Source organism: Garra rufa, chromosome 25 (genome assembly GCF_049309525.1).
Source record: "Garra rufa chromosome 25, GarRuf1.0, whole genome shotgun sequence".
Taxonomy (NCBI): domain Eukaryota; kingdom Metazoa; phylum Chordata; class Actinopteri; order Cypriniformes; family Cyprinidae; genus Garra; species Garra rufa.
Window position 1 is genome coordinate 21,294,803 of NC_133385.1, and position 13,123 is coordinate 21,307,925.

The following is a 13,123-nucleotide window of genomic DNA, read 5'->3' on the forward strand; positions in this document are numbered from 1 at the left end:
TGATTCCGGACGTCGCAGCGCTGTCGTCATCAGCTTAGCTCGCCTCTGGCCCGCCTACATCAGACACACCGATTTGATTGGTTCCCAGAACTGCTTACGTATTGCAGTAACATGCATCATTGCTCGATGCCAGAGTGTCTTGCAGAGACAATTCAAATTGTGCTCTCGCGAGACCTTTGGATTTCCAGGGTAGCATTGACACAGAGTTCACGCAGAGCTAGACAAGACAAGCATTTAAGGTTAAAAAGTATATAAATTGTACATTTTTTTTTAAATAACCAATCTTTTCGCTATATAAGACCCTTCTTCCTCGACTGGGATCATTTAGAGCACTTTGAAGCTGCATTTAAACTGCATTTTGGAAGTTCAAACTCGGAGGCACCATAGAAGTCCACTATATGGAGAGAAATCCTAAAATGTTTGCCTCAAAAACATAATTTCTTTACAACTGAAGAAAGAAAGAAAGAAAGAAAGACATGAACATCTTGGATGACAAGGGGATGAGTAAATTATCTTTACATTTTTGTCCTGTGTATAGTAAGGGAACTTACTGTTAACCAATTAATACCTTTTTACTATAGCATTTTTAGAGTCAAAACACAGTTTTAAGAAAGTAAACAGTCTCAGCTGTGATTTCATGTAGGCTTAAGAAGTTTGTTGTGATCCCTGTCTAACAAGTTGCACTATTTGTTTCTTTCCTCTCACACTTTCGCCGTCTCCCACTTTCATTCATGTTTCCACTGTCTATAGTCCTGAGGGCATGATATTGTTCACTGAAAGGGAGAGTGTGGCAGGACAGGGGAACTTGAGCGCACGAAGGCACGCTAACTACCGTCGGGTGTTGAATAGCTGATCATTACTGCAGATTACGCAGCATTCTGCTACTCCCCTTACACTCAGCTCTATCTTTTTTTCCTAATCTCCACCAATCTGCACTCATGTCAAACCAGTTTTATGGGCTCTACAATGGAACCACACTCCGGCTTATCTGCAGCTGGGATTTGCCATTGTAGGCTAATTGTCTCTGTGTGTGGAGAACAGAGCGGTATGAGATGGTGGAGCGCTCCATCTGAGATAAGTGGAGATATGGTCTGTAAAGCCTCTCAAATGCAACTGCTGGGGTCAGACCATATGCTTGCAGTAAGTGCTGACCCATAAACCCACAGATCTACGTGGATTTATGGATCACGGTATGAATTGTAGATGAAATGCACTGCGGTCAACTACAATGTGAAGCCCAGATGCTGAAATATAAAATCACATGATATCTGGCTACAATAAAGCAGAAATAATGTTTTTAAAAAAAACACACTCCTTTTAATAGCTCTGCAAATTTTATTTTCTAATGGCTCTCTGTCTTTTTTCAAGACCCTTCTTCGATTGGTTTCATAATCTGACTGCCTTTCTATGTATGATACAGTAGATATGATGGATATGATCATTGCTGCCAGATGTTAGTATATAATACTGGATAAAAAAATTATTTTAAAAGAAAAATGACTAAGAAGGGCATTAACCTAAATGCTAAAACCTTGATACTTTTTAAGTCTTTTATTAAACAACATAAATTTGTTTGTTAAAAAAGCACATTAAAATAGATTTTTATAGGTAGATAGGTAGATCTATTTAGTTGAATAGTTAACTTTAATTATGATTATTTTTCAAGGCTGCATTTAACTGATAAAAAATACAGAAATAAATGTAATATTGTGAAATATTATTACGATGTAAAATAACGTTTTTCTATTTTAATATACTTTAAAATCTAATTTATTTCAGTGATCAAAGCTGAATTTTCAGCATCATCACTTCAGTCACTTCCTGATTTATTAACAATGTTGGAAACTTAACATTTTTTTGGATTCTTTGATGAATAAAAAGTTAAAAAGTACAACACTTATTTAAAAAGATTTTTTCCTAACAATACGTATACACTACTGTTTAAAAGTTTGGGGTCAGTACAATTTTATTCTTTCTTTTTTTTTAAAGAAATTAATACTTCTTTCAGCAAGGATGTGTTAAATCGATAAAAAGTGATAGCAAAGAATTATATTCACCAAAGAGACCTGAAAAAGTATCACAGGTTGCAAAATAAATCCCTCGCAGCACAACTGTTGCCAACATAAATAATTTTAATAATAAATCAGCATTTTAGAATTTTTCTGAAGGATTATGTGCCACTTAAGACTGGAGTAATGGTTGATGAAAATTCAGCTTTGCATCACAGGAATTATTGTGTGTATTGAGAGTATATAATTTAATTTAGTTAGTTATTTTAGTTGTTTGTTTAGTTATTTATTTATTTTCAAGAGCAATACTGAAGGAATAGTTGACCCAAAAATCTAAGTCGTCATCTTGCCCTTATGTTTCCCCCCAATCCAATATGTTCTTTGTCTTTGTTAAAACACAAAAGGAGATGAATGAGGGGTGAGAGAATGGGATTTTGCTTTCTTTTTTAAAAGGACAAAAACACATACAATAAAAAAGCCACTCAACATAGCCATCTGTTTTCTGCCCAATGGGCCTCAAGGTCTGGATATTCCAGTTTTGCACGCACATGAACCTTAAATGTGTTAAGCAATTATAATGGAGAACGCTTGAAACTGTTTGTGGCTTTAGGGATCTTTCTGTGTGTATGTTTGCAGATCACTGGATCTTACGGGACCTCTGCTCCTGGGTGGCGTCCCAAACCTCCCTGAGGATTTCCCCGTACAGAACCGAGACTTTGTGGGCTGCATAAGGAACCTGACTATCGACAGCAAGCCCATAGACATGGCCAGCTTTATCTCCAACAATGGCACCTCAGCAGGTTAGAAACTGTAGGGTTCATACAGTTGGGGTCAAAAAATTTACATCCGCCTTTCAGAATCTACAAAATGTTAATTATTTTACCAAAATAAGAGGGATTGTACAAAATGCATGTTATTGTTTTTTAGTACTGACTTGAATAAGATATTTCACATAAAGGATGTTTACACATAGTCCACAAGAGAAAATAATAGTTGAATTTATAAAAATGATCCTATTCAAAAGTTTACATCCAGTTGATTCTTAATACTAATGTTGTTACCTGAATGATCCACAGCTGTTGTTTAGTGATAGTTCATGAGTCCCTTGTTTCTCCTGAACAGTTAAACTGCCTGCTGTTCTTCAGAAAAATCCTTCAAGTCTCACAAACTAATTAGTTTTCCAGCCTTTTTTGTACATTTGAACCATTTCCAACAATGACTGTATGATTTTGAGATCTATCTTTTCACACTGAGGACAACTGAGGGGCTCAGCAACTATTACAAAAGGTTCAAATGCTCACTGATGCTCCAGAAGGAAAAAGCATGTATTAAGAGCCGGGGATGTAAACTTTTGACCTCAACTGTATCATGACAATCAAATCTTTGTCTTGTTTTCTTTAAACACTGCATTCTGAAGTACTAACAAACTCTAACTTTCAAAACTCAAAACCATCCCAAAAAAGTTAACATAAGCAACAGATAAAAATGTGCATTTGACCGCTTTAAATAAGTACCGTTTTTAAAAGAATGTTTTTCTTTCTTTTGTAACTCTCCATTAAGGTGTCAAACTCCAACCCTAATATTTAAAGTGCATTTTCCCTTTCTATTCAGGTTGTGCAGCAAAACATGATTTCTGTAGCCTGGTTGTTTGTCAGAATGGAGGCGTATGTGTGAATAGATGGAACACCCACACCTGTAACTGCCCATTAGGCTACGGAGGAAAGAACTGTGAACATGGTAAGATAATACTCTCTTTCTGTTCTATCCTCTGTCTCATTCTTCCTTTGACTTGATTTTGTTTAATGGACATAAACACACAGACACACCTCCCGTCTTTTGTCCGGATTTGCCCTTGGCCTCCATGAAATACCAATGTGTAAACAAATTCAGTGACTCATTCTTAGCAGTTAACAGGATCTATCTATCTATCTATCTATTTATCAATCTATATATCTATCTATCTATCTACGGGAAATGACAGGTTATATGTCGCAATGTTTTTCCACTGTAAACCTATTTAAATAAGTGCATTATAATCACAAAGAGTATCTTTTAACAGTGAGAGCACGAATGGGATTGCAACTGGCTTAACATTTTCAGTGAGCTTAGTTTGACCTATTTTTCCTGCTGGGAAACCCTGTTAAACCCACATTTTCTATTTATTTTTCCTTATCATTTGGATGAAAGAATCATGCCATGTTATGAGACTTCAAAAGAACATAAAAGTCATAATACTGCCAATGGAAGTACATCTAAATCCCTCATGGCTCTTCGAACCGAAATCACTTTCTTTCTTCAGTGAAATACAAAAGCAGAAGTTCTGAAGAGCATTCAGGATACTCTTTAAAGGGATAGTTCAGTCAAAAATTTAAATTACTCCATGATTTACCCACCCTCAAGCAATCCTAGGTATATATGACTTTCTTCTTTCAGATGAATACAATTGGAGTTATGTTAAAAAATGTCCTGGCTCTTCCAAGCTTTATAATGGAAGTGAATGGCTGTTGAGATTTAAAGTGCATCCATCCATCATAAAAAGTGCTCCACATGACTGGGGATTAATAAAGACCTTCTGAAGTGAATTGATGCATTTGTGTATGAAAAATATCCATATTGTTTGACGTAGAATGTAGGCGAACGCAGCGGCGAACACTGAAGCACAGTGGAAAGAGCGAAACTAAACACCAGTCACGAATTAGAAGTACAAAACAAGGATTTGTAAAGAAAAATATTGGAGGATTTTGATATAAGCCAAGGTGAGACTGGTTTTCCTTTGCTGTAAACAAAACATGGTTCTCGCACAACCAGAATATATCCCACTGGAGCTTACGCTATGCCTACGTTCTACGTGGTCCACTGGAATGCCAGTCTCTATAGTTTTAAATATGAATTTTTTCTTACACAAACGCAACAATTCGCTTTAGAAGGCCTTTATTAGATGTGTGAAGATGTGAGAAGCACTTTTTATGATGGATAGATGCACTTTATTGGACTTCAAAATCTCAACACCCATTCACTTCCATTATAAAACATGGAAGAGCTATATAATATAACTCCAATTCTATTCATCTGAAAAAAGAAAGTCATATACACCTAGGATGGCTTGAGAATTTGGGAGAACTGTCCCTTTAACATACAACTAGAGCAAACTAAGATTATGGACTCCAAAAAGGACACTGCTGTGGGTCTAAAACTGAGGAAACTGAAGAGAAGGCTCGACTACAGTACATGTATGAATATCACCACTATTACTGTCACACTCCCAGGGCTGGGTCTGAGATATACTACTGTTATTTCCATAAGTTCAGCCCTCACATAGAGAAACTAAAATATTTGCCCTGAAGACACGTGTGGAAGAACGTTTCACATTCCTGATTAAGAAATCTCCTGGATGACTGGGAAACATTCCTCTGTGTGCGAATAATAGTGATTATTTGTGCCTCAAGATAGGAGGGATGTCAAAGCATCAAGTGGTGTTTATTTTATTCAACAGATGTCAGTTAATAAAACAGCTTTGTTTAGTCTGGATGTCATCTAAACTGTCTGACGGTCTTCTTTCTGTAGTTATGCCCGCTCCCCTGCATTTCGATGGCCACGCGCTGGTGTCGTGGAGCGAGACGGATATCACCATCGCCATTCCTTGGTACATGGGTCTTATGTTTCGCACCCGAAAAAGCACAGGCGTTCTGCTACAGGCCAGCGCTGGAGAGCTTTCCAAGATTAGTCTTATGGTGCGTATTGTGTTTCAGTAATCCACTGCGCTCAGTCTTGTTTTGTGTGATGCACCTGCTTCAATAAAGCAGATCAATGAGACTTGTATTAGTTTTCTCAGCCTCTTATTTTGTTTCCAGGTGAACAACAGGCACCTTCGGTTCCAGGTGTTTCTGGGCGTCAGACGTGTGGCACTCTTAGATTTTCCTCAGGTATGCGTGAATAACGGTGAATGGCACCATGTGCTTGTCGAGCTCAAAAGTGGAAAAGACGGCAAAGACATCAAATATATGGCTCTCGTGTCTTTGGACTATGGCATGTTTCAGGTATATGATCTCAGTATTTACACAAAACAAAATAACTTAAACTAAAATAGGAAAATACATAAAAATGTAAAATTCAAATTCAAAAATGAAATGACTAAGACTTATAATAGCTACTATAGCTTTTCATATACTCTAAATACACACAACTTTTTATTTCACACTCATATTTATAATATTAATTTGATTTATTATATTGTTTTGTTGTTTAGAGGACAGTGGAAATCGGTAACGAGCTGCCTGGGCTTAAACTGCGAAACTTGTTTATCGGTGGACTGCTTAAGAAAGACGGCACTGTGCAGGCTGGATTTACTGGCTGCATTCAGGTATGCTCACATACACACACATTTACATCGTTTAAAGATGTTTATTGTCTTATTTACAAGGGTATCTCATAGGGTGTGCGAATTGGCGAGACATCCACTAACACTGCCAACATCAACATACGGCAAGCGGCGCGAATCCGTGCAAAAGACGGATGTAACGTGCCTGATGCTTGTCAGTCCAACCTGTGTCCATCTCACAGCCGCTGCACGGACAACTGGGCATCTCACACGTGTGTCTGCGAGCCAGGTAACACCTACTTTTAGAGTATTTATATGGTGGGGTCCAAAAGCTTGGGACTGCGTTTCATTTAAAATGACTTTTCACTCAATAAAATATATATATAGAATGTTTTGTAATGAAAAAAATAAAAATAAAAGTGTAATAAAACAAGACTTTTAGAGCTTGCTGTATATGATTTATATGGAACCCTGTTTCTGAAAAAAAAAGGTTATTGTGACTTTTCTGTTACACAGTTCTGACTTTTTTCTCAGAATTGTGAAATATAAAATTGGAATTGTGAGTTGTAAATTCAGAATTGCAAGATGTAAACTCACAATTCTTACTTTTTTTTCTCAGAATTGTGGGATATAAACTCCATAGTCAAAATTTCGAGATAAAAACGAGCAATTCTGATTTTTCACAGATATAAACTCGCAGTTCTAACTTTTTTCTCACAGTTGCATGATGAACTCGCAATTGTGGGAAATAAAGTAAGAATTGTGAAATAAAAATGTGCAATTATGACTTTTTTCTCACAATTGCATGATATTAATTCGCAATTGCGAGTTATAAAGTCGAGATAAAAATTCTGACCTATTTTTCTCGGATATAAACTTACAATTCTGACTTTTTTCGTAGAATTGCATGATATAAACTCACAATTGTGAGAAATAAAGTGAGAATTACGAGATGAAAACTCGCAATTCTAAATTTCTCAGACATAAACTCACAGTTCTTACTTTTTTCTCAGAATTGCATGATATAAACTCGCAATGGCAAGAAATAAAGTAAGAATTGTGAGATGAAAATGTGGAATTCTGACTTTTTTCTTAGAATTGCATGACATAAACTCACAATTGTGAGAAATAAAGTCAGAATTACGAGATAAAAACTCGCAATTCTGACTTTTTTTCTCAAATATAACCCACAATTCTGACTTTTTCTCAGAACTGCGTGATATAAACTCGCAATTGCGAGATATAAACTCACAGTTCTGACTTTTTCTCAGAATTGCATGACATGAACTCACAATTATGACAAATAAAGTCAGAATTACGAGATAAAAACTCGCAATTATGACTTTTTTTCAAATATAGCCCACAATTCTGACTTTTTCTCAGAACTGTGTGATATTACGAGTCAGAATTACGAGATATAAACTCACAATTGCAAGAAATAAAGTCAGAAACTTGCAATTCTGACTTTTTTCTTAGATATAAACTCACAATTCTGACTTTTTTTCTCAGAATTGCATGATATAAACTCCCAATTGCAAGAAATAAAGTAAGAATTGTGAGATAAAAATGTGGAATTCTGACTTTTTTCTTAGAATTGCATGACATAAACTCACAATTGTGAGAAATAAAGTCAGAATTACGAGATAAAAACTCGCAATTCTGACTTTTTTTCTCAAATATAACCCACAATTCTGACTTTTTCTCAGAACTGCGTGATATAAACTCGCAATTGCGAGATATAAACTCACAGTTCTGACTTTTTCTCAGAATTGCATGACATGAACTCACAATTATGACAAATAAAGTCAGAATTACGAGATAAAAACTCGCAATTCTGACTTTTTTTCAAATATAGCCCACAATTCTGACTTTTTCTCAGAACTGTGTGATATTACAAGTCAGAATTACGAGATATAAACTCACAATTCTGACTTTTTTCTCAGATATAAACTCACAATTGCAAGAAATAAAGTCAGAAACTTGCAATTCTGACTTTTTTCTTAGATATAAACTCACAGTTCTTACTTTTTTCTCAGAATTGCATGATATAAACTCGCAATGGCAAGAAATAAAGTAAGAATTGTGAGATAAAAATGTGGAATTCTGACTTTTTTCTTAGAATTGCATGACATAAACTCACAATTGTGAGAAATAAAGTCAGAATTACGAGATAAAAACTCGCAATTCTGACTTTTTTTCTCAAATATAACCCACAATTCTGACTTTTTCTCAGAACTGCGTGATATAAACTCGCAATTGCGAGATATAAACTCACAGTTCTGACTTTTTCTCAGAATTGCATGACATGAACTCACAATTATGACAAATAAAGTCAGAATTACGAGATAAAAACTCGCAATTATGACTTTTTTTCAAATATAGCCCACAATTCTGACTTTTTCTCAGAACTGTGTGATATTACGAGTCAGAATTACGAGATATAAACTCACAATTGCAAGAAATAAAGTCAGAAACTTGCAATTCTGACTTTTTTCTTAGATATAAACTCACAATTCTGACTTTTTTTCTCAGAATTGCATGATATAAACTCCCAATTGCAAGAAATAAAGTAAGAATTGTGAGATAAAAATGTGGAATTCTGACTTTTTTCTTAGAATTGCATGACATAAACTCACAATTGTGAGAAATAAAGTCAGAATTACGAGATAAAAACTCGCAATTCTGACTTTTTTTCTCAAATATAACCCACAATTCTGACTTTTTCTCAGAACTGCGTGATATAAACTCGCAATTGCGAGATATAAACTCACAGTTCTGACTTTTTCTCAGAATTGCATGACATGAACTCACAATTATGACAAATAAAGTCAGAATTACGAGATAAAAACTCGCAATTCTGACTTTTTTTCAAATATAGCCCACAATTCTGACTTTTTCTCAGAACTGTGTGATATTACAAGTCAGAATTACGAGATATAAACTCACAATTCTGACTTTTTTCTCAGATATAAACTCACAATTGCAAGAAATAAAGTCAGAAACTTGCAATTCTGACTTTTTTCTTAGATATAAACTCACAATTCTGACTTTTTTTCTCAGAATTGCATGATATAAACTCCCAATTGCAAGAAATAAAGTAAGAATTGTGAGATAAAAATGTGGAATTCTGACTTTTTTCTTAGAATTGCATGACATAAACTCACAATTGTGAGAAATAAAGTCAGAATTACGAGATAAAAATGTGCAATTGTGAATTTTTCTCTCGCAAATGTGAACGTCCGAATTTTAAGTTTTTATATTAGAAAAGAAAATGTCCAAAGTGCGAATTTTTATCTGACTATTTTTCTCGCAAATGTGAGTTTGTATCACGCAATCCTGCCTTTTTTTTCTCTGAATTGTGAGATGTAAACTTGAGTTATACAGTCCAATTTTGAGGGGGGAAAAAACTGATATGTTCTCAGAATTATGAGTTTATATCTCACAATTCTGACTTAATAACTTAACAATCGAGTCAAAAAGCCAATTCTGAGAAAAAGTCACAATTGCGAGATATAAATTCACAATTCTGACCTTATATTTTAGAATTGCAACTTTATTTCTCAGAATTGCGAGTTTATATCTAGACTTTTTTATATGTAAACTCGCAATTGCAAGAAAAAGAATTATGAGATAAATGTCACAATTACCTTTCTTCAATTTTTTATTCAGTGACAGAAATGGGCTTCCATACATTTAAGATTTGAGTTTTATGAATCTGATACACACATTCACTTTCTCAGTTCTCACTTTCCCCATTACTCAGTCTTCAGTGTCACATGATCCTTCAGAAATCATTCTAATATGCTGATATACTGCTCAAGTAACATTACTATCAGTGTTCAAAACAGTATATATATATATATATATACATATATATATAATTTTTTTTTTTTTTCAGGATTCTTTGATGAATAACAGAAATCTGAACAGAAACAGAAATATTTTATAACATTCTAAATGCTTGAATTTCAGGTTCATGCTCCAAATAAAATAAGTAAATAAAAGATGTAATTGTTTCAATTTTTAATTTAAACTTTTTACTTAATAAAATAGAAAAAATACAAAATTGTAATAGAAATGATTCTAACATTATAAATTTAGAGCATTTAGAGCCCTCTGTAATATTAGTGTCTAGTTTTACGACTCTTTCTCTCTTTTCCTTTTTCCCAGGTTATTTTGGCAGAGATTGTGTGGATGCGTGTCTCTTGAACCCTTGCGAACACACTTCCTCCTGTGTCCGCAAACCCAGCACCAAAAGTGGCTACAGCTGTCAGTGTGGACACAATTACTATGGCCAATACTGTGAGAACAAGTGAGTATGTCTCTGTCTCTTTGAGTCATTCATTCACATATACATTCAAATAATTTTGCATTCCCTTGAGTGAAAAAAGGATCCACGTCAATAAAGGGACAGCTCACCCACAAATTACAATTCTCTAATCATTTATTCACCATCATGTCTTTCCAAACCTGTATGACTTTTTTCTACCGTTGGAACACAAAAGATATTTTTAAGAATGTTTTAACTGTTTTTGTGCATACAGTAAAAAGGGGTTCAAATCAGCACTGGACCCCATTGACTTTCATTGCATATACAGTACAAAAAACACAGTCATAGAGGTTTGGAAACAATTGCACAACACACACAAAATAATTGGGTTGAACTACCCCTTTAATGTTTAGATTTGGTTAGGATTAAGAAAATCACCAGACTTTTTGTTAAAGCTTGGTACTTGCTGAAACACGCTGACTGACAACAGCTTTTTTGTCTGACGGTCTGTTTCATGAACTGCCAAGGTTTTGTGAGCGGCGAAAGCTGTGATAGCAGATGCTGGCAGTGTTTGTTAGGATGATCTTTTAATTCTAGTGTTTCTTTTAATTCTGGTCAATTCACTTGTCATTGACTCCCACACTGTAAGGCTTTTATTTATAATGCAACAAGTAAAATAACACTCTCACTCTCAGACTGCTGTTATTATCAAGTACTTATCCAGACTTTAAAAGAAAACAGAAGCATTTTTCTGTCATGAAATAAAATAACAATGTTAATATAAAATGTATAGCCTACTCTTCTCCGAAAAATGAGGAAAACACAGAAGATAATTTCAATAAAAGAGACTAATATAACAGTCTATTTTTGAAATGGTTTAGTTTCCGTTCCCCTCTTTTACCATAAAAAGACTTTGTTTTACATGATCACAAAGGAAGCGAGTTTAGAATGATGTATTGCTTTCACACAAGCAATTTCATGTTTGCCTCGCAGTCAGAATCGACTGCTTTGATTTTACAGCAGAATTTCATGTCCAATTTCAAAGCAAATGCCCCCCTTTTCAAATTTTCAATCAGTCTCAGTCTCTGTTATAAGCTGTTTTGAGTCTCATTCTGTGAAGTTTGAAGACATAGTTTTAACTAGGCTCTACTGTTTTTTTTTTTTTTACTCTCTCTTTCTCTTTTTCACTCTTACTTTGACGTTTGTGCGCACACACACAGAGGGGACCAACCTTGTGCTCGCGGCTGGTGGGGATACCCGACCTGTGGGCCCTGTAACTGCGATGTCAGCAGAGGCTTCAAAAGGGACTGTAATAAAACCACAGGAGAGTGTAGCTGTAAGGTAAGCTGCAAGTGATCGCATGCTCCAGATTCTCGAGGGAAACCAGTCACTTCTAGTTGTTGTCCAACAGTCACCCTTCACATAAAGTGAACCATGTGGCTTTTATTGTATTAAGCGTACTGCTGTATAAACTAAACTTTTTATTTGATTAAAAAAAGATATAATTTAAACAAAAACAGTCATATTGTGAAATATTTAGTGCTGTCAGATTGATTAATTGCATCCGAAAAAAATTTGTTTACATAACATATATTTATGTATATTTTTTAAAATAATTTAAAATAATTTATATTATATACAGTATAAATATACATATATATTACATTTATTTCCTAAATGTGTCTATATACATATAAATATAAACAGCACACACACGTTACATAAACACTAAATTGTGATTAATGTGATTGATTTGACAGCACTAGAAATGTAATTACAATTAAAATCAGTTTTCTATTTTAATATATTTTAAAGTGTGATGGCAAAACAAAATTTTCAGCAGTCATTAGTGTCACATGATCTTTCATAAATCATTCTTGGTGCATTTCTTATTATGTTGAAAATAGTGCATTTTGATATTTTTGTGAAAGAAAACTTTTGGTGAGTAGAAACTTCAGTAGAGCCACATTTATTTGAAATAGAAATATTTTGTAACATTATAAATGATTTACTGTCACTTTTAAACTAATCTATTGCATCATATTTAATGCAAAGTTGCTAAATAAAATTTGAAAGGTTTGATTTTTGTAGACAGCTACATTTATTTACTATAAATGGTTCCAGAAACAATTTTCTAATAGAAATTGCTTGTAAATTTCACAAGTAATTATACAAAAACTAGTAAGTCAAGTAAATATTGAATTAAATGTAACATTTTAGAGTAGAAAGTATTTTCCTGCAAAAAATAATCTTTAATAATATTTGTTTTAATTACGATTTCTTTAGTTTAAAAATGTATATATATGTATATACAATATATATATATATGTATAAATTAATATATATAATATATGTATAATTGTATCTCTAAATTTGTTATTATTTGATTTATTGTACTTAATTATATGAAACTATGAGGATAGTTTCACAGGATAAAATAAAAAATTACAAAAGTAATTGTGAAAAAAAAACATGAAATATTTTTTTTCATGAATCCTTTTGATTAATAAAAATTTCAAAAGAGCT

General features: G+C 33.9%; 1 protein-coding gene across 1 annotated transcript in view; it reads left to right on the top strand.

The window, feature by feature from the left end:
• Nucleotides 1-13,123, top strand: part of LOC141301198 (cadherin EGF LAG seven-pass G-type receptor 1-like) — a 79,183-nt gene that overhangs the window by 51,619 nt on the left and 14,441 nt on the right. The window contains exons 7-14 of the mRNA XM_073831445.1: nt 2,646-2,809; nt 3,621-3,746; nt 5,574-5,740; nt 5,861-6,046; nt 6,256-6,369; nt 6,442-6,616; nt 10,498-10,639; nt 11,818-11,938. Of these exons, the coding sequence (XP_073687546.1) occupies nt 2,646-2,809; nt 3,621-3,746; nt 5,574-5,740; nt 5,861-6,046; nt 6,256-6,369; nt 6,442-6,616; nt 10,498-10,639; nt 11,818-11,938 (1,195 nt within the window). The remainder of the gene's footprint in view (nt 1-2,645; nt 2,810-3,620; nt 3,747-5,573; nt 5,741-5,860; nt 6,047-6,255; nt 6,370-6,441; nt 6,617-10,497; nt 10,640-11,817; nt 11,939-13,123) is intronic.